Genomic DNA, 27,965 nt, shown 5'->3' with positions numbered 1-27,965 from the left:
ACTGATAACTGTTACCATTTTGAGTTTTCCAGGTTCTAAAATCAAAAAAAAAATCAGAAATTCATTCGAAGTTCATAAATGTTTATGGGCACTCTTCTACTTCGTTATCGACAATTAAGAACTAGGCTGCCGAGTTTAAACATGGCCATACCAGCCTTGAAGATAATCCACGTGAAAGACATCCAAAGAGTGTAACAACACCAGAAATCATCGATCAAGTGTATGATATGGTATTGGATGACTGGCGAGTCAAGGTGTGTGAAATTGCTGAGACTATAGGCATTTCAAAAGAAGGTGCAGGATATATTTTGCATGAAGAACTGCAAATGAAACAACTTTGCACAAGATGGGTGCCACGCTTGCTCACAGCAGATCAAAAACAAACTCGCATGAAAATCTCTGAACAGTGCTTGGAATGTCTTAACAAGAATGAAACTGATTTCGTGCATCGATTTATTACTATGGATGAGACTTGGATTCACCATTACACACCAGAATTCAAATAGTGGACAGAAGCCGGTTGTTCAGTGTCAAAGAAGACAAAGTCAGTTCCATCAGCGGGAAAGGTCATGGCATCAGTGTTTTGGGATGCTAAAGGCATTTTATTTGTTAATGATCTTGAAAAGGGTAAAACAATAACCAGGGAATATTATTCCGATCTTTTAACCAGACTAGACAAAAAAAATTCGTGAGAAAAGACCAGTTTGCAGATGGTAAAAATCATTTTTCATCAGGACAATGCATCTGCCCACAAAGGTATTTTGGCAATGGGAAAATTAAGGGATCTGCACTATGAATAGTTGGAACATCCACCCTATTCCCCAGATTTGGCTCCCTCTGACTTCATCTCTTCCCAAAAGTAAAACTCTTCCTTGCTGGTCAGCGTTTTTCTTCGAATCAAGAGGTGATTGCAGCTGTAGAGGGTTTTTTTTTGCAGATCTTACTGAGAATCACTACAGGGATGGGATAATGGCACTGAAGCATCGATGGAATAAATGTATTAGGCTTAAGGGAGATTGTGTTGAAAAATAAAAATAATTTTGAAATTATAAATTCATTTTTTCATTGTTAGACCGAGAGCTTTTCAGCTCTTTCAGCTTCCACTTTTGTACTTTTCAATGAAAAAGCATGGGTTTGTAAAGGGAAGGTCATGGTTGAGTAACTTGCTCACATTTTATAGTAATGTTGAGTTAGACAAGGGGAAATGAATACACCATGATACTTTTGGACTTTGCTAAGACTGTGGATGGGATACAGCATGGAAGACTATTGCATAAGTTGCAGGACATGGGATTGGATTATAAACTATTAGCTTTATAAGAAAATGGTTGACTGACAAATATCAAAAAGTGATGTACGGGGAATCAGTCGGCAATAAGGATGAGTAGTGTACCTCAAAAATTAGTCCTTGTTCCTTGATATTCATTCTTCACATTAATGATATTGGGAAGATTTGACAGGATACACACAGCCATTTCCTGATGATACAGATATGCAAGGTAATCAAGAATAAGACTGGCAAGTAGAATGATTTGGATAAGACAGAATTGTGATGTGGAAATGGACCAGTTCAATGTTAGTAAGTGTAAAGTTATGCACTTTGATGAGTGATGATATATCCAATGGCTTATTATAATCACAGAATTATGTTACAATACACTAATCATGCTAGGGCTCTTGGAGTTTTAGTAGATAAGTTGAAGTTCAGGATTCATATAGTTTCTCATTTTGCCTCTTTACAAAGCTTTGATGACTGCATCTGGAATACTGTGGAATAAACTGGTGTCCTGGTGCAAAGGAGAGTGTTAAAGATGATATGGAGATTGTGGAATGCAGATTATGAAAACCTGGGAATTTATGGGCTTCAAACACTAGCAAATAGGAGAAAGAGGAGTGATGTGATAGAGATCAACAAACTTTTGAAAGGGTTGTACAGGATGCCAGTGGCTGGAAGTTTTCATTTCATGGAGGGTGAGAAGAGGATAAGTAGGCATCCATGGAATTTGAGAAAAAAATAGTTTTGAAAAACTATTCTAGTCGTTTGCATAATTAGAATAGCTTTCCTTTGGAGGTGGTGAGTGCAGATAGTATGAAAGAATTCAAGAAAAGGTATGACAACTGGTGTGGGTGATATGTGACTTCTCTCCATGAGTCTCTGGTAATAATTAATATTTAAATATTTTTACTTTAAGATGGACAAAGGATTTAGAAATCAGAAAAAGGCAAAACATAAGGTGCCAAAAGAAATTATTTATATATATATATATATATATATATATATATATATCACATGACCCATGCCCACATAAGGATGTAAATCTATAGTACATGAATACCATTGGTGGGCTAAGAAAGTTTTAAAAAAAATGAATTTTTTATTTGTTTTTTACATAATCTGGAACCCTACGCTAGAGACTAAACAGAACTGTTTCAAAACACATCAGGCATCCAATAGATTTTGGGTAGTGCTCTCTTGCTGACAAATGAAATTCATCCCCCACCTAAAGATATTCCCAAACATCCATACCAGGGGAGTTGAAGGAAGAGTATGCTAAGCACTCAGCCAACCAGGCCAGTTAAATATATAATCACTGTATACAATTATCATCTAAAATTACATGGTAATCGTACATTATCAGATGATTAGGGTGTAGCACACCATCTTCACTGTTATTCATGATGTATATGGATCAAATTATGAAGGAAAGGATATTCAACCTGATATCAAAATCAAAGATATTTAACTCAGCTTTTTATTCTATTAAAATAATATTATATTCCTAAATAAATCCAATAAAATCCTCAGGATTCTTTAACTAAACTGAATACTTGTCGTAATAAATTTGAATGAAAATCAGCATAAAAAATACAAAACATATGAAAACATTGACTGCATTTTCAATGAAGAACCTATATAACAAATAAAATATTCCAGCTATTTAGTAACAATTTTTTGTCACAGATGACAGATTACACATAGAAACAAATAATAGAATATGCAAAGCTAGTATGATGGAAGCCAGCTGAATAAATTTATATAGAATAAGAGAGCATTAACCAAAACATTACACAATCTAAAAGATAGCCTTGAAACCCAATTTTAACCCAAGGGTCAAAAGGAGTTGGGGCAGAAATAAAACAGCTGTTCAAAGACTCACTGATAAATGGAATATCCTGAGAAAAACTAGGAGAGTGAACAAGTGGCATCAATAATAGATCATATTAAAAATGTAGATATTAGAAAGAAACTTGACATTGTTAGCATTCAAGAATGAGTAAGGGGATAACCTAAGGTGGTAAATTAGCCAATGTATAGTCAGAAGGGAAATAAAAAGCTAGCAAAAATGTTTGGTGACAGGAGAGCAGGAAAGGCTGAGAGAACAAGATCTACTTGGATTGATGAAGTTAAAAACATTTAGAAGAGAAAATGTAGGAAGTGACCATAAAGGACACCTGACAAATAAATCAAATGGGAAGAAACTTATATCATACTATCCCAGTATTCTGTATACCCAATGAAGTTACATATTAAAAAATGATATTGATAATAATAATATTATATATGTGTGTGTGTAGCATTCCATGATCAGTCACCAACATCCTAACATAAAATTTACCTATGAGTTAGAATCTAATGGTTCACATCCATTCCTGGATCTTTGACTAACTAAGGAATCTGGTAAATTAAAAGTCTCCATATTTTGAAAATCTACACATAATGACAGATATCTACATGCCTCTTCCCATTATTACAGACCTCAAAAATTGAGGATTATTTGATCACTAGGAGCAAGAGCCCACCACCTCATTACTGACAAGGATGAACTAGCTAAAGAACTCCAATATTTAACAAACAGTTTTCTACAAAATGACTACAATAGATGCATTGTCTCAAGACTGCTTAACCAACATGGGATTTAAGATATTTCTAATAATGAGGAAAACAGAGGCTTCATCACTCTTCCATTATAGCTCTATTCCCATAAAACTTGCAAAAATGCTTAGAGAACATAAAATCGAAACAGTATTCATCCCCTTTGGCAGGATGAGATCACTACTCCAATCTGCAAAACCTCGACATGGCCCACTAAAATTCTTGGTGTTTACCAGCTATGATGTGAATGCCAGTCATCTTATTATGGATAGACAGAAATAATTATCAAGCAATGCATTTGAGAACATATTCAAAATACTGAATGCCAAAGAAGTGAGGCCTCAGTTTGTCATCACATTTACTCTCTTCATCCAAAAGACACTTCAGCAATGAGACATCATGTTATGAGATAGGTCTGAACTATTGCACTGAATCCAAAACATCTAAATGTAAACCCAAGTATCAACTTTTCAGAATACATCCTAGCCATCATTAGCCAAATGTGTGTTACGTGAATGCATAAACATGCACAACAATGCAACACAATTAGAAATATTTTTAATATTGTCAGACTCTTGTATGACTACATGGTGGGACTCACTTTTGTTAATTTCTATGGTTTGTCTCCTAGTTTTCACTCTTACACCCTAAAAAATCCCATGTAATTAGGCTGAAATGTGTTTTTTAATTAAAGTAACTGTTAATATCTCATTCCGGTTTTCTGCCTTCCAAGCTCTTATTTATCTATCCATGAACTGGCAAAACTTACATGCTTCTACATACACACACACCTATGCTAACACGGAATTCTCCATCACCAAAACCCCACAACTATCGAACCTTGCTCTAGAGACCAAACATGGAATGATTTTTTCATGTCACTTTAGGACTCCAAAATGCCCTTGAAGCACTGAAAAACATTGGGTGATGTAATTCATATCCACCAAAAAGACATTCACAAAATATCCACCCTATAATTTGTAAGGATACAAAACCAGAGCCTATTAGTTGGAGAGCAGTGATGTTAACTAAACAGCCAACCAGTCCGGCAGAGTTGATAAATTGAATTAATTTAACACCTGAAATAAATATTTGTATTTTATTACACAAACATATTCATGATGATGGATTCAACGTGATAAATTCTGAGCTGCATTGAGCAATTAACCTTTTCTGGAATAGCCACATAACTCCTTGACAAATGCTAACAACAACATTAGCAACATCTCCACAAACTGCAGTAAGTGCATAAATAATTTGTGTGAATTATTTTTTTATATAGGACAGATAACTTCTGTTATCTTGTCTTTTTATGCAGAAAATAATTGCAACAAATTTTAAAACATCATTGCAGAAACAAGATAGGAATACTGTATTTAAGTCTGTTATTAAGCTCACAAGTCATTAGATCTCCAAAAATACTATGCTTGAGAAGAACCTATGCCTGCATAAAACAATCTCAAGAAATATGTCAAAAAAAAAAAAAAAACACAAAATGATCGTAAAACTAAAGAAAAGATAAGTAAAATCTTTCTATCAGTATATGGTACTTCAACCAAAAGCATACCTAGCAGTCTGACCTCATGTGATACAGTAGAACATCAGTTATCTGAACTAAATGGGACAAAGATTGGTTCAGTTAATCAAATAGTTCAGATAATGAAACAGACATGAGAATACCAGTATTCTGAGAGATATTTTGAGAATACAAAACAAAGTGTAAGGTTATTACTACTGTATTTTGAAATTATTATTATTATTACAAAATAAAGATTAATTGTTACATAGACCATATATTTATAACGTACTTAAGCTCTTACAATTGCCTACCGGTTTCGCTAGTAACTGACTAGCTTTCTCAAGGCTTGCATAGTACAAAAAAAGGTAAATGTAAAAAAGGTTTAAAAATATACAAAGATAACCAACAAGAAAGAACAGTCGCTCAGCAAATCTCAACAGCAGTCATCCCCTTTATAGGTTCAACTTCCACAAAAATTGCAAGATTGTTAAAGACACATAACATCAGGGTTGTATTTAAACCAACAAATAGCATAAGACAGGTCCTAAGATCTCCTAAAGAGAGTGTGCCATTTTATAAATATCCAGGTGTGTATAATATTCCATGCACGTGCGGTCTTTCCTACATCTTATTTCCAGACTTCGAGAAGCCTGGAAATAAGACAGAAAGAACATGTAGGCGATGTTAATCACAACAGAATGATCACCTCAGGATTGGCACATCACTTTTCAACTTCGAACCACACTATAGACTGGAATAAAAGCTCCATGCCCTACATAGATGAGGATTACAGACATCGAGTATTTAAAGAAGCGGCAGTTGTACTACGTACGGGAAGTAACCTAAACAGAAATCAAGGGGGCCATTCTGAACGATACCTGGAAAAATCTAATTAACTCCCTCAGTTCAACAGAGCTACAGTACGCAAATAATCATATTACGCATTTGCATGTAACGCATGTTCATGATGCTGAGTAGTTATGTCACGCGAATGTGTCACCCTAGCTACCTAACAGGTACTAACGGTTCTTTGTATTTTTAAACCTTTTTTGCATTTACTTTTTTTTGTACTATGCAAGCCTTGAGAAAGCTAGTCAGTTACTAGCGAAACTGGTAGGCAATTTGTAAGAGCTTAGGTACGTTATAAATATATGGTCTATGTAACAATAAATTTTTATTTTGTAATACTTTATGACCACAACATGTACAATTTATTATTATTATTATTAAGAGAGGCCTTGAAGAAATCAGGGACTCATTAGGGGAGGCCACATACTACAGCACCAGCTATCATACTTATTCTTGAATTCATTCACACTACTTGCACACAAAATCCAACAGCAATCCATTCCAATCATGCAGCACCCTATGAGAGAAAAATCAAGTCCTCATAGTGACATTCATTCTCAGCTTCCAAGGACACTCTCCATAAAATGAAAAATTCCATCAACTGAAATCCTGTATGACCCTTTCAGAAGTCTGTAAGACTCAATCATATCACCTCTCTTTCTCCTGTTTGCCAGTGTCTGTAGTCTTGAATTTTCAATCTGTCTTCATAAAGAGCATTCCAAAATTCTGATATCATTTTTAACCTGCATACAATAGTTCAATATCAAGGCCTTGTAAAGAGGCAAAATGACATCCTTATCTTTACATGTGATTTGTTTCACAGCATTGCAATTATCTTTTGAGTTGTATTTGCAATCTTTGCTGCACGGCCCTGAACTTCAACTTGCTATCTATTAACACTCCAACATCCCTAGCCTGATCAGTTTCTTCTAGCATAATCCCAACAATATAATATGACATTGAATATCCAATCATGTCAAAGTGCATGACTTTACATTTACTGACATACATTTTCATATTTTATTATAACCACAGCATATTTCATATGCCTACAATTCCAGTCTATTCAAATCATTCTGCAAGTGCTGCATATGAGCAAATAGTTGTATGTTGGCTGTCAAATCCTTCCAAATATCATTGATGTACAGACTGAATAACAGTGGACCAAGCACTGATCCTTGTGGTACACTACTGGTTACTTTAAATCTTACAGACTCACATCCCTCATATACCGCTTTTCAATGTCAGTCAGCCATCCTCTTATCTACACTAATATTTTATAATCCAAATCCATATTCTCCGATTTATGCAACAGTCTACCATGCTGTATTCTGTCAAAAGACTGAGCAAAATCCAAAAGTATCATGGTGTATCCATTCCCCCTTTTCTAGTTAAATGGTAACATTATTATAGGATGTGAACAAGTTGCTAAAACATGACCTTCCCTTCGTAAACCCATGCTGTTCATTGCAAAGTAGAGATTCATAGTCAATACATTTCTGAATGCAAGCCCTAACCAATTTTTCCAAATTCTTCACCACTACTCCGGAGATACTAATCGGTCGATAGTTAGATAAGTCTTTGCATCATCCTTGTGCAGTGGAATTGCCATACATTCTTCCGATTCCTGCAAAATCTTCCCTTCTGAGATTCATATTATATATCCTGGTCAAAGGAATAACCAGTTCAGCTGAACACTCTTTTAGCACCAATGCTGATATTTCATCAGTCCCTATTGCTGAATTCTTATTCAGTTTGTGCAACAGCTCTAATTCCTTGTCCTCATACACTAGAGTTTCTACATTCAGTGTAGAGGTAGCAGTGAGCTTAATGTTGCATACACCAAGTTGATAGCTTTTAACAAAATGGGCACTTATTAGTTGAAGAACCTCTTCTGCATCTGTCACCTTCATGCCATCTGCATTTAAATATGAAATATAAAGTATTATAAAAAGTAACTAATCTAAGACATGGTGTTGAAGAAACAATGTATATGTTATATTTATTTGAACTTGTCTAATTGTTTTACATAGGTTCAACTATAAAGCTCACTTGTTTGTACATAAACAGAAATAAATAAATGAAGTAACTGCACACAAATATGAATATAATGAATATTAAGACTTATTTTTAAAATATGTAATGTTGAATTTTTCTTTGAACTATGCATGATTGTCTATCGTCTTTTTGTAATGAGGTCTCTCATCCTCTTTAATAGCAGTATCTGCTATTAAAGAGAACCACTGAAGTTTCTAGTGCAGTGAATGCTGTATGAATTGACCCACTGTCAATTTTGTTGCACATGAAGAATAAATTGTGCACAAACATGTTGCACAATTTATTCTTCAGTTAAAATATGATAACCAGGATTATCAGCATCATTGTTTAACCATGCCTCTGTATTATCTTCCCCACACTCGGAAAAGTGTGAGATTTGAATGTGATCATCTCTTTGGTAGTACAGAGTTTATCCAATACCTTTTTCATGTTCTTGGATGGAAATGTTACAGGCACCTGCTAACATGCAGTAATAATCCATAATGCTGAGCTTCTTAAAGTAACTAAACCATAGATCTTTTCAGCTCCCTCTGGTAGCAGCAAGTGATGCAAGACTAGTTTTTGTACATCTTTTTTCAGTTTTTCTATAACATCTTGATACACCGGCTGCAGCAGAGCTAAAATATTTGGTAGTAAAAAGTTGACAATCAAGTTCTCATGAATTAAATTCAATTTGTCAAGAGGAGGGTGAGATGGTGCAGTATCAATAATAGGCAAAATTTTACCAGCCTTTTGCTTTTTACACCAGTTTTGCCCTTTTCCAGTTTATTAAAAATTGTTATCTTGTCTTTCACTGACAATGCATTGCAGGATTTTTCATTTGTCAGTAGGCACCATTATTAACACAAAGGAGCAGCGGCATTATAATTAAAAGATGAAATGGCATGGTATTTCACTTTGAAATAGTCACAAACAAAAAAACTTGAAAATTAACTGATTGAAAACAAAATGAATGCCATAACCTCATGTTGAGGTGGCTTGCAGCAGAGAGTGAAAACTAATCCCTCCTCCCCAGCACCAACACACTTCAGCACTCACAATGGACAATAGTATAAAAGACGATGATGTATTAAGGTCATGCCAGTGGTTTGGATAATCAACATTCTACTGATATAAGCAAAGATAGTTCTTTAAGAGATACTTGTGCCATAAGGTTTCTTCAACTGACATGATGACACAAGGAAAGTGAATAATATTTATTCAAAAGCCATATATTTCAGCCTGAAAATTATAGGCCATTAGTTGCAACAAAAGTGGCAACATTAGTTACTTACAAAGTAGAATGTGAACAATGGAATGATTTGAAACAGTGAGAGCCATGTGATGATACACATAAAACAACGGAAAAGAATAACTGAGAAAAATTGTATTATTAGTTATTAACTACATTATTAATTTTTAAAAAAAATGTAATGATGTGTGATAAAAATAAGACTCTCCCACATATGGGAGAGTCTTATTTTTATCACACATCATTAATTTTTTTTTAATTAATAATATATATAATATATTATTAATTTATTTAATTTATAAATTGATTTATTAATTTATAAATTAATAATATACTAATTCTGATTCAATTTCAAACAGTGAAATATGGTTTCATCACTTTCTTTAAATAAACGTTCAAATTTATAGCAACAAACATGAGAAAGCACATTTCAGACCATAGGATATTGTGGTCTGCATTTATTCCATGTTGTGCAAGGCCAGATTCCTCAGATTTACTGTTGGTGATGATGTACGATTGATGTTCTTGTATTCTCCTTTCCAGTGAACATCCAGTTTATCTAAAGTAAGAAAGACAACAGTCACAAGGAACTTGGTTGATGCTAGGAAGAGCAAGAGGTGAACATTCTCATTTCAATAAACAGAAGTAATTAGTTCACCTGATGATGAGTGGAGGAGTAGGATATCAAAGAAGAATAATTTCTTATCTTTTCTATTTCCATAATAAAATTAATTGGTGGATGTAGATTATTTATGTTAGATAAAAAAGTAAGATATATGCAAGTATACTTCAGAAACGGTTGAGAAGGATTGTGGAAGAGAAGCTTGGTGAAGAACAGCTGAATTCAGGCCAAACAGAGGCTGTCAGGATCAGATTTTCACTTTACGACAGATAGTTGAGAAATCATGAGAATATAACAAAGATCTGTATTTAAGTTTTGTAGATCTCGAAAAGGCATATGACAAGGTGCCAAGAGAGAAGCTATTAAAAATGCAACAGTTATATGGTGTTAATGAGGCATTATATCAAGCAATACTTAGTCTCTATTTGAGCTGTAAGTCAGCAGTTAGAATTGAAGGAAGTACAGGAAGATGGTTTAATGTTAAATCTGGTATCAGACAAGGATGTACATTATCCCCTCTCTTATTCATTATCTATATGGATCGCATTATGAAGGAAATTGGTATTAAACCTGATATCAAAATTGGAGGTGTTAATCTCAGATCTTCGCTTTATGCAGATAATGTTATACTTCTAAATAAATCCGGTACAAGTCTGCAAGATTCTCTCATTAAATTGAATAACTGTTGTAATAAATATCGTATGAATGTCAGCATTAAAGACAAAGACAATGAAAATAGGAGGTAAGAAACATTGAAAATATCAACTGCATTGTGAATGGAGAACTTATAGAACAAGTAAAACGTTTCATCTACTTAGGCACAATTATTAGTGAAGGTGGTAAATTAAATATGGAAATAGACAACAGAATCAACAAAGCTGGTATGGTAGGAAGTCAACTGAATAAATTTGTATGGAATAAGAGAGAAATTAGTGAAAACGCTAAATTAGATGTATACAAGACAGTGTTTAAACCAATTTTAACTAATGGATCTGAGAGCTGGGTTAGAAGTAAAACACTTGACCAAAGACTAGAGACCACATATATGAGAGTCCTGAGAAAGATTAGGGGGCATGAACAGATGGCATCAATGGCAATATCATATTAAAAATGAGGATATTAGGAAAGAACTTGATATTTTCAGCATCCAGGAATGCATTAGCAGAGCTAATCTCAGGTGGTATGGTCACTTAAGTAGAATGGGAGAGGAAACAATAGCAAAACAAGTGTTCTCTGCTAGGTTGGCTGTAAAAAGACCCAGAGGAAGACCAAGATATAGGTGGATTGATACGGTACAAAGTGCCTTAGACGATAGAAATATAAGATCTGATAATGTTGGAGTCTTGACAAGTAACAGACTGATTTGGAGGAAAATTGTAGATAGGAAGTTAGTAATGATGTAATTTTTTCATGTAGTACTGTCATATCCTGTACACCCCTGAGGGTATATATCAGAAATTTGATGATGATGATGAAACAAAGTAGGCAATGTTTCTTCATTATGGGGCCAGAATCAAAAATGTCGTCTATGTAGAGAGCCCAAAATGAAGAAGTTGGCAAGAGCGGGAGAGAGTGTGGACTTCCCGTGGCAGTTCCTTCAACTTGAACTATAAGACTTGTTTTGACAAAGAAAATAATCCAGAATGAATAACAAAGTCAAATAATTTCATTATATCCTGTGGAAAGCCTTGTGAAAGCAGATGTAGTGCATCTTCTTGAGATATGTTAGAGAGGAATGATTTTATATCGAAGCTGACAATTAAATCAATGAGTTTGAGGGAGAGATTTCTCACTTTATCTAGAAAATTGAATGGATTTTTTATGTAGGAGCAGGAGTTACCAATCTAAGCATTTAATAAACATGCCAAAATTTGGCAATGTGGTAAGCAGGAGAATCTCATCATCATCAAATTCCTGTCATGTACCCTCAACGGGAGTACAGGACATAGTACTACATGAAAAATTTATATCATTACTAACTTCCTATCTACAATTTTCCTCCAAATAAGTCTATTACTTATGAAGACTCCAATATTATCAGATCTTATATTTCTATCATCAGAGGCACTTTGTACCATATCAATCCTCAGGGTCGTTTTCCTGCCAACCTGGCAGAGAATACTTGTTTTGCCAATCTTTCCTCACCCATTCTGTTTAAGTGACCATACCACCATAGCTCTGCTAATGCATTCCTGGATGCTGACAATATCAAGTTCTTTCCTAATATCCTTGTTTTTAATATGATATTGCCATTGATGCCATCTGTTTACGACGCTAATCTTTCTCAGGACTCTCATAAATGTGGTCTCTAGTCTTTGGTCAAGCGTTTTACTTATGACCCAGCTCTCAGATCCATAAATTAAAACTGGTTTGAACACTGTCTTGTATACAGCTAATTTAGTGTTCCGACTAATTTCTCTCTTATTTAGTTGACTTCCTACAATACCAGCTTTGTTGATTCTGTTGTCTATTTCTATATTCAATTTACCACCTTCACTAATAATCGTGCCTAAGTAGCTGAAACGTTTTACTTGTTCCACAGGTTCTCCATTCACAACACAGTTGACATTTTCAACGATTCTGCTTATTTTCATTGTCTTTGTCTTGTTATTGCTGACCTTCATAACATATCTATTACAACAGTTATTCAATTTAGTCAGAGAATCTTACAGACTTGTAGTGGATTTATTTTAGAAATATAACATCATCTGCATAAAGCAAAGAGCTGACATTAACCTCTCCAAGTTTGATATCATGTTTAATATCACTTTACTTCATAATATGATCCATATAGATAATGAATATTGAACAGAGAGGATAATGTACATCCTTGTCTCACACCAGATTTAACATTAAACCATCTTCCTGTACTTCCTTCATTTCTAACTACTGACTAACAACTCAAATAAAGACTAAGTATTGCTTGATATAATGCCCCATTGATACCATATAACTGTAGCGTATTGAATAACTTCTCTCTTGGCACCTTGTCATATGCCTTTTCCACATCTACAAAACTCAAATACAGATCTTAGTTTTATTCCCATGATTTCTCCACTATTTGTCATAAAGTGAAGATCTAATCCTGACAGCCACTATTTGACCTGAATCCATCTTGTTCTTCATCAAGCTTTTCTTCCACAATTCTTCTCAACCGTTTCTCAAGTATACTTGCATAAATCTTACCAGGAACACTCAGTAGGTAAATACCTTTGTAATTCTCACATTCAGTTTTCTTTCCCTTTTTATATATGGGTACTATGAGAGCTCTACTCCAATCATCAGGAATTCATCCCTCTGTCCAGGCATTCTGAACTATGCAGTGCAGCCACTGTAAGACTTTTATACCACCATACTTCAGCATTTCTGGTCGAATATCATCTACTCCTGCTGCCTTTTCACATTTCAAGCCTTTGATGACTTTTTCTACTTCAAGTATGGATATGTGTTCCTGACTTGTATACCTGTTGAGTGTTTTTTTACCACTGTGCTATCGCTGCTTGTGTCATTTAGCAATTTTTCGAAGTAATTACTCCATGCTTCGAGGATATCTTTTTCTCCCATTTTCATGTCACCTTTATCATCTCTAACTCCTTTTACAGCACTCTTTCCTCCATTCCTAAGCTTCTTCAATAGCCTCCAGAATATTTTGCCACCTTTCTCATATATATTTTCTATGTTCTTGCCGAAGTCCTCACATGTCTTTTGTTTAGCTAGTTTTACACAGTGTTTAGCTTTCTTACATTTGTGACTGTATTCTCCCAGAGCACAAGCTGACTTATTTGCCAGGAACTTTTGATATACTTTCTTTTTTTTCCTTCACTGCTTCTTTAACTTCCTGTGTCCACCATAAGTTATAATTTTTCTATCCTTGCAGACAACTTCACCACATGCCTCTCTAGCTGAATCAATCAGGGTTTTCTTCAAGGTTTGCCACTGAATCTCCAAGGTTTGGTTCCTGTTCTCAAACTCTTTCATTTTTTCTTCAATAACCTTTGTGTATTTTAGTCTACAGTTCACATCTGAGAGCTGCTCAACTTTTATTCACTTTAAAACTTTCTTACATGTTATTCTTTTCAATATGAAATTCAATTTTATCCTGCTCAAGACTAAATAGTGATCACTTCCAATTTCAAATCCTCTGTACACTCTGGTGTCCTGCACCAAGGAGAAAACATCACTATCAACAATAACATAGTCAATGAGACTTTTCTTATTCCTTGCCTCTTCTCTCCATGTGAATTTGTGCACATTTTTATGTTGGAACATGGTATTAGTAATAACCAGTCCATGTCCTGAGCAGAAATCCAACAGATATTTGCCATTATTATTAGCTTTGCACTTTTCTCCAAATTTTCCCAAAATATTTTTGTATGTCTCACAATCATTTCCTACTCTGCTATTTAGATCCCCAACAAGGACCAACTTTTCGTTTTTCATTGTGTCTGCGTCAGTTGCTTTTTCTAAAGCGTCAAAAAATTCCTCCACTTCTACCTTAATAGAACCTTCTGTGGGACCATAGACATAACAAATAAGTCTTATTGTCCAGTTCCCCATTCTCATATTTGCCCAAATCACGCTACTTGACACTGCCTGCCATTCAAACAGATGAGCCTCGTATTTTGTGTTGTTTACTATGGCTACTCCTTCTTTTCCTTGATTGTCATTGCCTGAATATAACATTTTGTATTTATTGCTCAGAAAGATCTCACCAGTTTTTGTCTTTTTTGTTTCAGTCACCCCTATTATGTTGATCTGATACTTATCTAATTCCTCAGCTAGCTCCATTTCTTTGCCATTCAGACTTCTTATGTTGATAGTGCCGATCTTTAACTCTGGTGATGTTGAGTTGGGATGTGTTTTCGGATTTGCAGGAGAATCTATAGTCTACAATGCCTTCCTTATGGATCTTACGTAGACCATAAAACTGAGGGACTCTAGCAAAATAAGTTTTAAGTTTTTCTATGGTGTCTTCACCAAGGCTTACAACTTCATCTAGCAGTGAGGTTTTCTGAGTTGACTGTTGGTGGGGGGGGGGATCCATTTCTTGGTACATAGATCTATATCCCATAGCAAAAGAGATATTTTTAAAATGTGGTCTCAGCTTTCCATTGAGGTATTTTTCATTTATAATTTGCAGTATCCATAACTACTGTGGCTTGCCCCTTGTCAGCTTTTGTAATAATGAGATGAATGTTGCATTTTAAGGATTGTAGAGCCACAATTCCAATAGTCAACTCAGAAAATGAAAATCTTAAAACAATTCTGTTAGAACCTCTCAGTTCTGGTCAACCTAAGATCAATAAGGATAACAATCCCTCTTTGTGTCATTGTTGACTATTCGGATTCTCCTACTTACCACACAGCGAAATTTTTAGCACATTTATTAAAAGCTCAGAATGCCAACTCCCACTTCTTTATAAAAGCTCGGATATCAGTCCAACATCATCAACATGAAATCTGACTTTGCACAACATGGAATAGATACTGACCACAATATCCTATGGTCTGAAATGTACATACTCTATCTCTGTCACTATAAATTTAAATGTTTATTTAGAGAAAGCACTGAAACTTTGCTTCATCATCTGAACTTGAATCAGAACAATGGTCTTTCACTGTCTAAGATATGGGAGAGTCTTATTGTGTTATTCTAATCACGCATTATTCGAGTTTTTTTTTTTTTTTTTTATTTAATTTAATACAGTTAGGAATGTGAATAATACATACAGGAATGTGTTAGCAGAGCTAATCTCAGGTGGTATGGTTACTTAAACAGAATGGACGAGGAAAGATTAGCAAAATAAGTGTTCTCTGTCAGATTGGCAGGAAAACGACCCAGAGGAAGACCAAGGTATAGGTGGATTGATACAGTACAAAGTGCCTTAGACGATAGAAATATAAGATCTGATAATGTTGGAGTCTTGACAGGTAACAGATTGATTTGGAGGAAAATTGTAGATAAGAAGTTAGTGATGTTTTAAGTTTTTCATGTAATACTATCATATACTGTACATGTCAGGAATTTGATGATGATAATACAGTTAGTTAATAACTAATAATACAATGTTTCCTAGTTATACCTTTGTGTTGTTTTATGTATAACATCACACAGCTCTCACTGTGTCAAATCAATCCGTTGCTTGTTCTACTTCGTAATTAACTAATGCTGCCACTGATGTTGGCCTATAATTGTAGTACTAGTAACAGCATTTCATGTGGCAGTGAATTTGAAGCCATCTGGTGTGAGGTGGAATCTAACAAGATCAATTACAGTGAAGTGTTATTACAGACCTTGTGGGTCGGTTGTTTGTGATGAAGAAATGCATCACCAAATAGAGACGATGGGCACAAAAAGAGTAATCATAATGGGAAACATTAATTATCCAAGTATTGATTGGGTGTAAAATCTCATGAGAAGAATGAAACTTAATTTATTGAGTTGTTGCAGGACAACTTCCTGAAGCAGCATGTGACAGAAGGAACTTGAAGTCAAAGAGTGTTAGATTTGATTATAGTGTCAGAGGATGTTTCAGTTAAAGACGTAACTATTTTGTCTCTGGTTGGTGACAGTGATCATGTGGTACTCACTTGGGAAGTGACTGTTATATGAACGTTCCATTCAGAAAAGGTCACATGCTGAACTACAAAGCAGGAAATTATGACCAATTTAAAAGTATAGTGAGTTCAGCTGAATGGTATCAGTTGCTGGATGGAAGAATACTGATAGTGCATGGTAAGCATTTAAAAAAATACTTAAATGATGAATTATCAGAATGTATCCAAAGAGTCAAAAGAATAAATAGAATAGAAGTGAAATGGATGTGTAATCTTATTAAGCAAGAGATTTGTAAGAAACAGAAGATGTGGAAGGAATGCAGTGTGCATAAGGATCATGTAAATTATGAAAATTATAAGTAGCAGGTTAGAATAGTCACAACTGTTGTACGGAAAGCTAGGTCTGCATATGAAAAGAAACTGGCTCTGCAAGCTAAAGGCAACCCACAAAATTTCTATCAATATACTGCAAATAAAAGAAATTATGAATATGAAAGAATAACTCTTGGTTGTTCAACTAATGAGTAGAAATTTTGCTAAAAGCTATCAACCTGGTATATGCAACATTGAACTCATTGCTACCTCTTCAATGGATGAGGAAACTCATGTGTATAAGGAGGAAGTACTAGAGCTATTGCACAAAGTCAGTAAGAATTCTGCAATAGAAAGTGATGGGATATCAGCACATGCTAAAAGAGTGTTCAGCTGAACTGGCTATTCCTTTGACCAGGCTATATAATTTGAGAATCACAAAAGGGAAGATTCTGCAAGAATACTAAGAATGTATGGTAATCCCATTGCACAAGGATGGTGCAAAGACCAATATATCCAACTTTGACCAATCAGTATCTCAGGAGTGGTGGTGAAGATTTTGGAAAAAATTGGTTGGGGGGGTGCTCATATTCAGAAATGGGTTGAGTGAATCTGTACTTTGCAATGAACAGCATGGGTTTACTAAGTGAAGGTCATGTTTTAGCAACTTCCTCACATTTTATAATTCTATAATAATGTTATCATTGAACTAGACAAGGGGAATGGATACACCATGATACTTTTGAATTTTGCTAAGGCTTTTGATAGAATACAGCATTGTAAACTGTTGCATAAATTGAAAACATGGATCTGGATATTATCCTCTTATTTGTGCTAATATTATAAAATATTAGCGCAGATAAGAGGATGACTGATTGACATCAAAAAGTGATATATGTGGATGGAGTCTACAATATTTAGGGTAAGTAGTGGTGGTGTACCACAAGAATAAGTTCTTGGTCCACTGTTATTTGATATGTACATTAATAACATTGGGAAGGACTTCACAGGTGACATACAGCTATTTGCTGATGATGCAGAGATAAGTAGGGTAATCAGGAATGCTGCTGATATGCAGTAGTTGCAGAATTATTTGAATAGGCTGGAATTGTGGACATGGGAAAATAAATGTCAGTAAATGCAAAGTCATGCACTTTGACGTGATTAGATATTCCATGTGGTATTATATTGGTCGAATTATGCTAGAAGAAACTGATCAGGCTAGGGATCTTGGAGTGTTGATAGACAGCAAGTTGAAGTTCAGGGCCATGTAGCAAAGATTGCAAATATAACTCAAAAGATGATTGCAATGGTGAAACAAACTTTCACATGTAAAGATAAGGCTATCATTTTACCTCTTTACAAGGCCTTGATAAGACTTCACTTGGACTATTGTGGTCAGGTCTGGTCTCCTGATTTTCTGTTATGATTCCAATACAGTGAAGAGAGTGCAAAAGAGAGTGTTAAAAATGATATCAGGATTGTAGAACACTATGAAGACAGATTGAGGATTTGTAGACTGTAGACACCAGCAAACAAGAGAAACAGTGGGTGATATGATTGAAACTTATGAAAAGATATAAAAGACACATCATATATGTACTTTTTTTATGGTAAATCTCACGCTAGAATGGAAACCTATGGCATCAACATTATATGCTAAGGGTTATATGAGCTAGCAATCCTGCTCTCAAGAGCAACATGGCACTTTTCAAACCATTGACAGTTAAACTTCGTAACTATTAACTTGTCTTTAGTATTTTTCCATAAATTATATCTTGAAGAAATTATCAGTTATTGATAAATAATGATACAGCTAGTTCTCACTACAGATCAAATCAAAGTTTACTGCAGTGGATGATTTGCAATAGTGAAATTCTTTTAGCATGGCACTGAATTAATTTGATAGTAATTGCACATTTTATTCTGAATTCTATGTCTATTCAGAAACTTCAGTTTTAAAACACTTCCTGTTTCTTAAAAAATGAAAGCCATCACTTAACACTGGTTTTATCCTAGAGCTAAAAATAAAAAAAAAATAATAATAAAGTCTACATTTAAAACTGTTAATTTTGTGTCTGTGCATGAACCACCTTGTAAGTCGCTGTAATGATGCGTCTCATATTTATGTCCCTTCAAAAAAAAAAGGGGGGGGGGCAGGTGGCCAAACATAGATGGGAACATAATATCTTATATGCATTTGGGATTATGAAATTTTGTAAAATTCAAAAAATAAATATATAAATACAAAATAAACTCAAAAAATGTAACACAGAAGTAGTCATCACAAAACATCCACATATCTGTTTAGTAAATTATGAATCAAGATCTTTAATGCTTCATATATCAAATCTTAAATTAACACCATTTTTTCATTCACCTGATTCTATATTAAAACTGAGATGAAGGATTCTTTATACTCAAAAAATGTGCTTTAATCTTGAATAAAACCATGAAAACATAACAGGAACATAGCTTATTTTTAGTAGCTGTATCTATAAAGTAACTATATATTGATATTTATAGCTTTAATTAGCTATAACAGCTAATCATAACTCTAAGTTGTTTCCTAGTTCTCACATAATTAATTTCACAGAAAACTCACCACACTCCTTGCTTTCAACTGACTTCAACATTTGGTAAATAAAGGAATTTTAAAAAAATCTGATTAATCATACAATTAGAGAAAAAAAAACAAAAAAACATTTTTCTTGCAAAACTCAAACCTGAATCTAAAGGAATCCATTAAAATATCTTCAATATTTTAATGGATTTCCCACCCACCCTCATTTTTTGTCAAGACAAATTATTTATGCATGATTTTTAATAATCTTGACATTAAACCAAATGTATGAATTCAGTGCTGTAGACTGAATTTAGTTAAAATTAAGTATTACAATTAATAATGAAGCAAAAAGCTTTCATGAAATGGGAATTTAGTTGACACACCCTGCTAACAAATGTATTTCTTCAGACTCTTGAATTTATCACACACAAGATTACTTCCTATCAACTTACCGCATGATAATTACAGTACTTTTTTCTTCGAAATGCAAATGGCCCATCTGGATCATTTTCATCATCTTGATCTGATGGGGATGTTGCCTGCAAATAAAGCTAATTAAATGCGTTCTATTCTAACAAAGATATTCATCTTTTTATAGAAGGGAAAAGGAAGGATTTGCAGTTAATATGTAACTAAGAACATTATACATAATGTTTTTAATGAGTCTATATTTTAGTTGTTTTCTATGAAAATTCCGTTAAGCAATTAGTAATAACATGAAAATTATATGAAATAATATCATAAACAGAAACCACCAAGAGACTATAGCACTACTATTAATGCTAATACTTCCTGATTAGAAAGACCTGGGTTGGATTCCCACCTAGGATGCAAGGAATTAGAAGTGAGTCCCACCCAATGCTGTTGTAGCCTATAGTACATTAGTATCATGAATAGACTAAGAGAATAGAAATCCTGAAATAATCCAGAAATCATGCTCCAGAGGCCAAATGTGAAACTTCTAAGTTTAATCTCATCTAACAACACATCCATCTCCAAAATGCAATATAATAACTTATAAGTTCATATACTTTGATGACAAATAATAATTAGAGAATAACAAAAAGTACACATTACAAATTTTTTGCTATAACTTTCATAACAAATGTATTTGATTTAGTAAGTAGTTTATTTCATCCATATTATATAAAAAAAGGTAAACATTTATTTTCTAATATTATTAGCAAGACCCAACTTGTTCTAATAGATGATAACTTACTAATAAGTTGAAACAAATATCAGTGCATTATTCCTTATTCTGGATCACATTGGCATTTAACCTATTGAGGAATTTGATCCATTTTGAGAAAAAATTGTGCAAATAAAGCGTGTTAGAGGAACCCCCCCCTCCATCTATTAAAATTTATGAAGTTTGTTAAAAAAATTTTTTTAAACATGATTATTTTAAAGGCAAACCCTTCTACAGCTCAGTCAGTTTCGATAATATCCTTTGGATGGAAAGACCTAATAGGCTCAAATCCCACCTATGATGTGAAAAAAACCTTAATCAGGACTTTTCAATTAGGGTTTTTCATCCCATAAAACAAGAAAACCAGTCAGAAGCCCATGCAACTAAGAACCCTAATACACTATGCAGACAGGATTAACCAACCATTAGAGCATTAATTAGGTTTCAGAGAAATCAGGTTACTTGGCCATAACAGGCCACTGGGCCTAACACAAAGGGAAAAATTGGAAAATTAAGCAAAACAAAATTATGCTCTAGTACAAATATTGTACTAGAGCATAATTGTAATAAATTAATAAATGGTAACATTTTACAGAAAATGCATCATTTCTTTTTACAGGAACTGTTAGTTATAATCCTTGGGGAAAACTTAGGAAAAAGTATTTCAAACATGGTTTTTGTATGTTTTCTTGCAAAAGCAAACTTAGTTCTGCACTTACCTTTGATAATGCTCACCTTAACAGTCAAGATCAGGTCTCTCTCTCTCTCTTCTTGAATTGACTCTTACTTTTAGCTTTTCTTAAACTTTATCTTCTTAAATATTCTAGCTTTATCAATGTTACCATAAACACATCGTCTATATAGAATCTTTAGCTTCCAAAAAACTTTTCTTTTTTTTTTTTTTTTGCTCAAGACATTACTTCTCTTCTTTCCAGTTGCTTACTATGCACAAATCTCAAATCTATCCAACCTAGGAATGCTGTTCTCACATTTCGGATGACACTTAGGACCTCACTGATATGGCAACATCGATAAGAGAAATATCACACTTTACACATCGAGTCTGAGACTGGAAACATTTCCACTTTTGTGTTCCCAAGACAGTCAATCTCTACCAAAGGGCAAGTTAGTGCACAAGTTTCCTCACATGGAAACTTGTGCACAAAATGTTTTTCATGCAAAAAAATATGGGCTAGCAAAGAGCAGAGGAAATATTGCTTAGCAACATTTTTCTTTTCTTCTTTGAGAAAGCACAGCAAAATAAACGCCAGTCCTTCAAAATCAATATTGATAACACCAAGTAGATCAAACCAGCCAAAAACGAAATAGCAATCGATATAAAGGTTATACATACATACATACATACCACTGGCATTGTATGCTCATTTAGGTTGGATGTGTTGTCATGTGGCTTATGCAACACACAGTACAAAATTCATGTCAATTTGACTGTGTGATTGCATTTTTATCGATGTATAAAAGTTTTAAGAGTGCACAGCACATTGGCGCTCATCTTAATTTGTCCAATGCAATTAATTGTAGGATAACTTCTGAATACTTTAATTTATCAATTAATATAAGTTTAAATATGGAAAGAATAAAGTTCAAATGAACAATAGCTATGATTCACATGTGCTATTTATGTGAAAAGCACAAAGGATTTATGCCTCACGATGAGATTAAATTATCACTGGCAAATACTAGAGTGAGATATAAATAATTTGAATTTTAATACGGTTTTTAAATACCACAATATAGTATGTACAGAAAATGGAAACAGTAATAGCTTGAGAAATTATTATTTATGCCAGATTGAACTAAAGAAATGCTGATATAACTCGTTTTATTTACACATTTATAAACAAGTTGCAACCTTGTTTGACTGTAATCAATCATACAATCCGCAAAAGCTCTGGCAGAAAACAAGACATTCAATAGATCATTAACACTGTTTAACATTGTAAATATGGAGAAAAAAGTTATTAATTATTTACAGAAAAATTACTTGTCTATATCAGTGTCTTAAATACAAAAAACAATAACTCGTGACAATGACACCGTTCATACAATCACAGTCACTGATTAATAAGTTTTATTGTCTCAATGCTCACCCTACCTTGCCTTCTGTGCAGTTTAAAACCACTGGAACTTTAAGAATTTGAACCGCTGTGCCATCTGTACGTTGGCTAAAAGGTGTACGTATTTGTGACCACACACCCGGGCTATTAATTTGAATGTGATGTGATGTTTACGTATGCAAAGTGTCCTCTTCGTAAAGCATTAGTATACTGTGTTTAAATTTAGGAATTACACGAAGCCAGGAAACAATTAGGGGAGTCACAGGAATAAATGCAAAAAATATAATTACTAAAAACAGGCATACAGTGTAAAATCTACTGCGGTAGATTTTAGTGAAAATTTATGTGAAATCAATATAGGTGAAATATTTTTCACCTATACTGATTTCACATGGGCCATAAAATACTTATAATTAGAAGTGTATATAGCCTACCTTAATGTAATAAATTTTGTAATATAATGTAAGAATAACTGAGTGTAGAATCACAAGCATTTTTAAAAAAAAAGGGATCAGACAGGATTATGATAGTAAACTGAAGGTCAACAACAGTCTCAAAGGTCAATGAATTATAGAAGTTTTACTGCCAAAATCTAACGTAAGTGTGGGTGACGTCAGTTCGCTTCCAGAAAATCCGGGAAGTTTTAGAAGGTAAAAAAAGCTAAAAAAAGGCTCTCTTCTTTTTTTTGGTTCCTGTGGAAAGTTTTTTTGGAAAGGAGGAGTCCCGTGAGCAGTTGTCCGGGAGATCGTGGGGAGTTCGCTGGCAGGAGAGGCCGTATTTCAAGGTATCCTTCCAAGGTATTCTTCGACGAATGTACAGGTCCATGTGCATACTGATTTGTCGCAGCTGGAGCAGTTCCTAACATCGTCAGAGAAATGCATTACTTGTCCAAGAAAGGAAATTGCAAGACGACTACTGTCGGATTGTGCCCAATCACAGCTGTCACGCAAGATTGAGAAAGGAACCAGTGGAAATCACCCTTAACACTTTATGATCCAGGACTGTACATGATATTGTGAGGTTGTAAGTAAATTGCTTTATGATAATAGCCTAGATTGCATGTATAGACGATAGATGTTGATTCTGTTTAACTAATGGCATAATGTGTTTAAGAGGTCAGAAAGCCAAACGTGAGTTTGAATGTGCTCAAAAGAATACTGTAAACTTGAATAGTGCTTGTGTTACATAATGCTTAGAACGTATATAATATAATTTGCCTTATATTAATACAACAGAGAGCAGGGATATGTTTGTTAAAAATCCATCCACGTGTCTACTAAGTTGAGTGTAAAAGGTTTCTTTGTTTAGTACCTTAAGTGAATTATCTTACTGAATATGTGGAGAGTCAGGCACGTGAAATGTCCAATTACCTTTGTATATTAACTGTTTTAGTTAAAATAAACATGATTGGTTTTGTTAATAGCTTGCCTGATCTTTGTTAGCCAATGTACCATCTCATAAAAAATAAATGAACCTGTGTAACCAAAGTGAAGTAACCACCACGACTGAGTAATTCGGAATTGCTTGAGACAAAGATTGATTTAAGGTTATTATACGTGCTTAGCTAAATTATTCTCATGTATGTAAAAGAAATAAAAATTCTTTTAGACAAATCCTTAATGGCATAGTTGTTAACAAAAATAAATTACGAACGGACTGAAATAGGATAATAGTATTAAAGTGAGCTTAAGATAAGAGCATAGAGGCATTTTTATATTAGCTCAAGCAGACACGAAAATAACGAAACAAGAAGGGAAATACATTGAAGTAAAAAGTTATACACTTAAACAAACATAAATATACGTATATAAAACATTACAAATGGCGCAGTTCGACATAATAATAATTATTACAATGGCTTCATTTCATCAATGTAAAATTAGATAGGCAATGTAGATATTAGATCAAACAATATTTCAAAGCTGAATTTTTGTAGAAACTATAAAAGTTTCGTAAATTGGCCAGAGAGCTTATGAGAATACAATCCTCAGCATGGAAGTTGCCTTAGCTTGCAGCATTTGAAAGACAAGAGCGCTAGCCAAGTGTCCATATATTTGCCTTTTATTCAGTGCCGTAACGAAGGTGTGGCGAAAGAGGCGCCCGCCACGGGCGCAATTAGGTTTGGGGCACAAAACGTAAAAAATAAAAATAAATAAACAGATATAAAAGTCTGCTATTTTATATTGTGTTTTTAAATTTCGGCAATACGCCGCTTTAGACACACAAATTCTGCAACACACTGCAACTCATTTTGATGGGGTTAATAGTAAGTATTTAACATATTGCATTTAGTAAAATTTAACTTGTTACATTTCAATTTTTCAAAATTTTTGTCATTTTTGGGTGGGTGGGGGGCAAGTAAGATACTTGCCACAGGCGCTTCATACCCTTGTTACTGTACTGTTTTTATTAGTGCATTTTTTTAAGGTTCCACTAGCTTGATAGATGTCTTGAATTGGTTGGTTCTCTTCAGAGACCAGGCAGAAACCTTAAGAGAGCAAAAACTCTTGTTCAGCTAAGGTAATCAAATGTCAGAGAAATGTATTTTTCATAAGTGAACTCTCCGTCAGTGTGTAAAAAGTAATTAATAAAAATAGCCATATGGCTTCATTTCAGTGATGTAAAATTATACAGCTGAAGTAGATGTTTGATCCAACATTATTTCAAAGCCAAATGTTTGTAGAAACTATAAAAGTGTCATAAATTGACCAAAGAGCTTATAAGCTTTTCCATCTGTCTATGAAGAGAACCAACAAGTTCGAAACAGCTGTCAGGCCAGTGAAACCTTTAAAAAATGCACTAATAAAAGGCGAATATATGGACGCTTGGGCAGCAATCATGTCTTATAAGTAGGGAAAGCTGCTAAGGCAACTCTGACGCTGAGGATTGTATTCTCATAAGCTCTCTGGTCAATTTATAAAACGTTTACAGTTTCTTCAAACATTTGGCTTTAAAATAATGTTGGATCTAATATCCACTTTGCCTATGCAAAAATATAATATTGGTGATATTGCTATTTCGTGGATGTGCACTACACAATTAGCACATCCTAAATATTTGCCCAATACATACAATTCCATACTCTCAAGACAATAAATAAATAAATAAAAAAATACCCATATCACTTTTCAAGCCCCCACCAAAACTGTCAATATTTACTCAGTTACCTCAAAGATAACATGCCTCCATTAAAATTATTGAAGAATCTACACATTTCATAAACTTTACTACAGGATCGCCTGCATCAGAAATCCCAAATCACACACAGTATGAATCACAGAAGTGACTGGAAAAAAAGCCAGTATAGTGGAAATGGAGTTTGCACCCATATCGCTAGACTACTCAAAGAAAGATATTCTAAGTTCGATTCTAGTCTTCAACTACAGGAACTTTTTCTTATCGTTCTTAGACTGGTTCCTGAGTCAACTGTCCCCTAAGAATCCCCCCCACACACACACACATACACCATCCCTAAAACTGATTTTTTTTCATCCTATAAACTCAAGAACACTGACCCTAGAACTTAAACTATTTCAGGCATTATACTGTGTTGTGGGTTAGGGACCACAAAATGGTGGCACGTGTCTGCCTGTTCATCAGATGCCATTTACAAATTAGTGACAGTCTTGGGCCAGCTATCTCTCTGATTAGTTGCAGTGAAGACTGACTGCCCCTCAGTCTCCAAAAGTTAGAGCTAAAACAGCCTTACCACAGTCCACATGGGGAATAAAAGGCACTAGCATTTTTTTTTAAAACTAAATGAACATGAATCAATGAAAATGACTATATTCAAATGAATGATTAAACTAATCTTTTAAAAACTAAATTTATAGCTAAGTTAAAGCATCATTTCAGTATTTAGTCTCTCTCTCTCTCACTGAACTAACCAGTATCTTATACACACTAATATGATCTTCAGTGCTTACATTAAGACAATATCAGGACTTTAATAACCACTGAGATTATTTTAATCATCAGAGTCCACAAAAAACTATATTGTAAGTCTTGTTAGAAATGGGCAAGTCAATTTTTTTTAAGCTAAATTATTGATCTAATGATATAAGTTCAAAGCAATAATGATATGACTTTAAGCCTTTCTAGAAATTAATAAATAATAATAATAACCATCCAGATGATAATTCAAAGTTTAAGTCCTACTGGTCTAGTTCACTATAACAAGACTTAGGTGTTCATATCAGACTAGCTTTATACCTAGTCTAGCCATAAATACTGTTACAACCTGAACAGTGCATGAACCTTTAATCTATCAGTAAATCATATACAACTTTCAGCACATACAAACCACATGTAAGGCATTTATTTAGCAGTATGTTCAAAATGTCTCTCTTTTGCCTTCATGCACATCCAATGTCTGCAAAGCCACACACTGATGATTGCGCACACAACATCCAATGGGATCATTGCCAGCACTTGCTCCAAATCCATCTTCAGTTTGGTGATGTTAGGGTGTCATTTCTTGCATGCTATTCTTAAATTCCAACCACAATTTGAAATCCAGTGGATTAAGATCAGGACTTCCAGATGGCCAATCAGATGGTGATATGGGGTTTGGGCATATCTGCCTCCAATCACTGTTGTGTAATCCTCACCTTGTGTGAACTTACTTATTGGAAGGTTCACTGCCTACAGTGAAACAAGGTATTGTTCTGGGACCATACCACAGGTTTCAGCATGGCGTATAAAAACACCATGCTGAAATCTGTCGAACCCCTCCACCATGCTTTGGCAGAGGTTTAACCCTTCCTCACAGAAATGTAACTTGGATACTCCAATAAGTCACGCCTGCCATCCTCCATTAAACCATCACTGACATGGGATGATGACCTTGCCGAATCTTAGGTATTATGGCATATGCTGTGTGACCACCTGAAACATATACCCAATCATTTTGGCAGTTAAATGACTCTTCAGTGGTGAAAATCTTCTTTTGTGAAGATGATATCTCTGTGTCTCTTGTTCATGTACTGCCAGAGAAGTGTCTTTGATTTTATCTCCCTCTGCTGCATAAGTTGTGATGTTAGGAAGTATCCAGTAGACTGACGATAGGCTCATCCCCAGGTCATCAGTTAATGCATGTGACATCATACG

General features: G+C 34.3%; 1 protein-coding gene across 4 annotated transcripts in view; it reads right to left on the bottom strand.

Moving 5' to 3' along the window:
* The window catches only part of E(Pc) (Enhancer of Polycomb), a 371,838-nt gene that overhangs the window by 67,611 nt on the left and 276,262 nt on the right, over positions 1-27,965 (bottom strand). For all 4 annotated transcript variants that reach the window (XR_016550343.1, XM_090413189.1, XM_090413191.1 and 1 more), the window contains one exon: positions 20,042-20,128. Coding sequence is in view for 3 of the 4 variants with exons in the window: in XM_090413189.1 (XP_090269315.1) it covers positions 20,042-20,128 (87 nt within the window). In the remaining variant the exon portion in view is untranslated. The remainder of the gene's footprint in view (positions 1-20,041; positions 20,129-27,965) is intronic.

The sequence above is a fragment of the Typopeltis vanoorti genome, chromosome 23, assembly GCF_054136105.1.
Source record: "Typopeltis vanoorti isolate ZY-2024b chromosome 23, IOZ_Tvanoo_1.0, whole genome shotgun sequence".
Lineage (NCBI taxonomy): Eukaryota > Metazoa > Arthropoda > Arachnida > Uropygi > Thelyphonidae > Typopeltis > Typopeltis vanoorti.
This window is presented reverse-complemented; position numbering and strand designations above follow the sequence as displayed.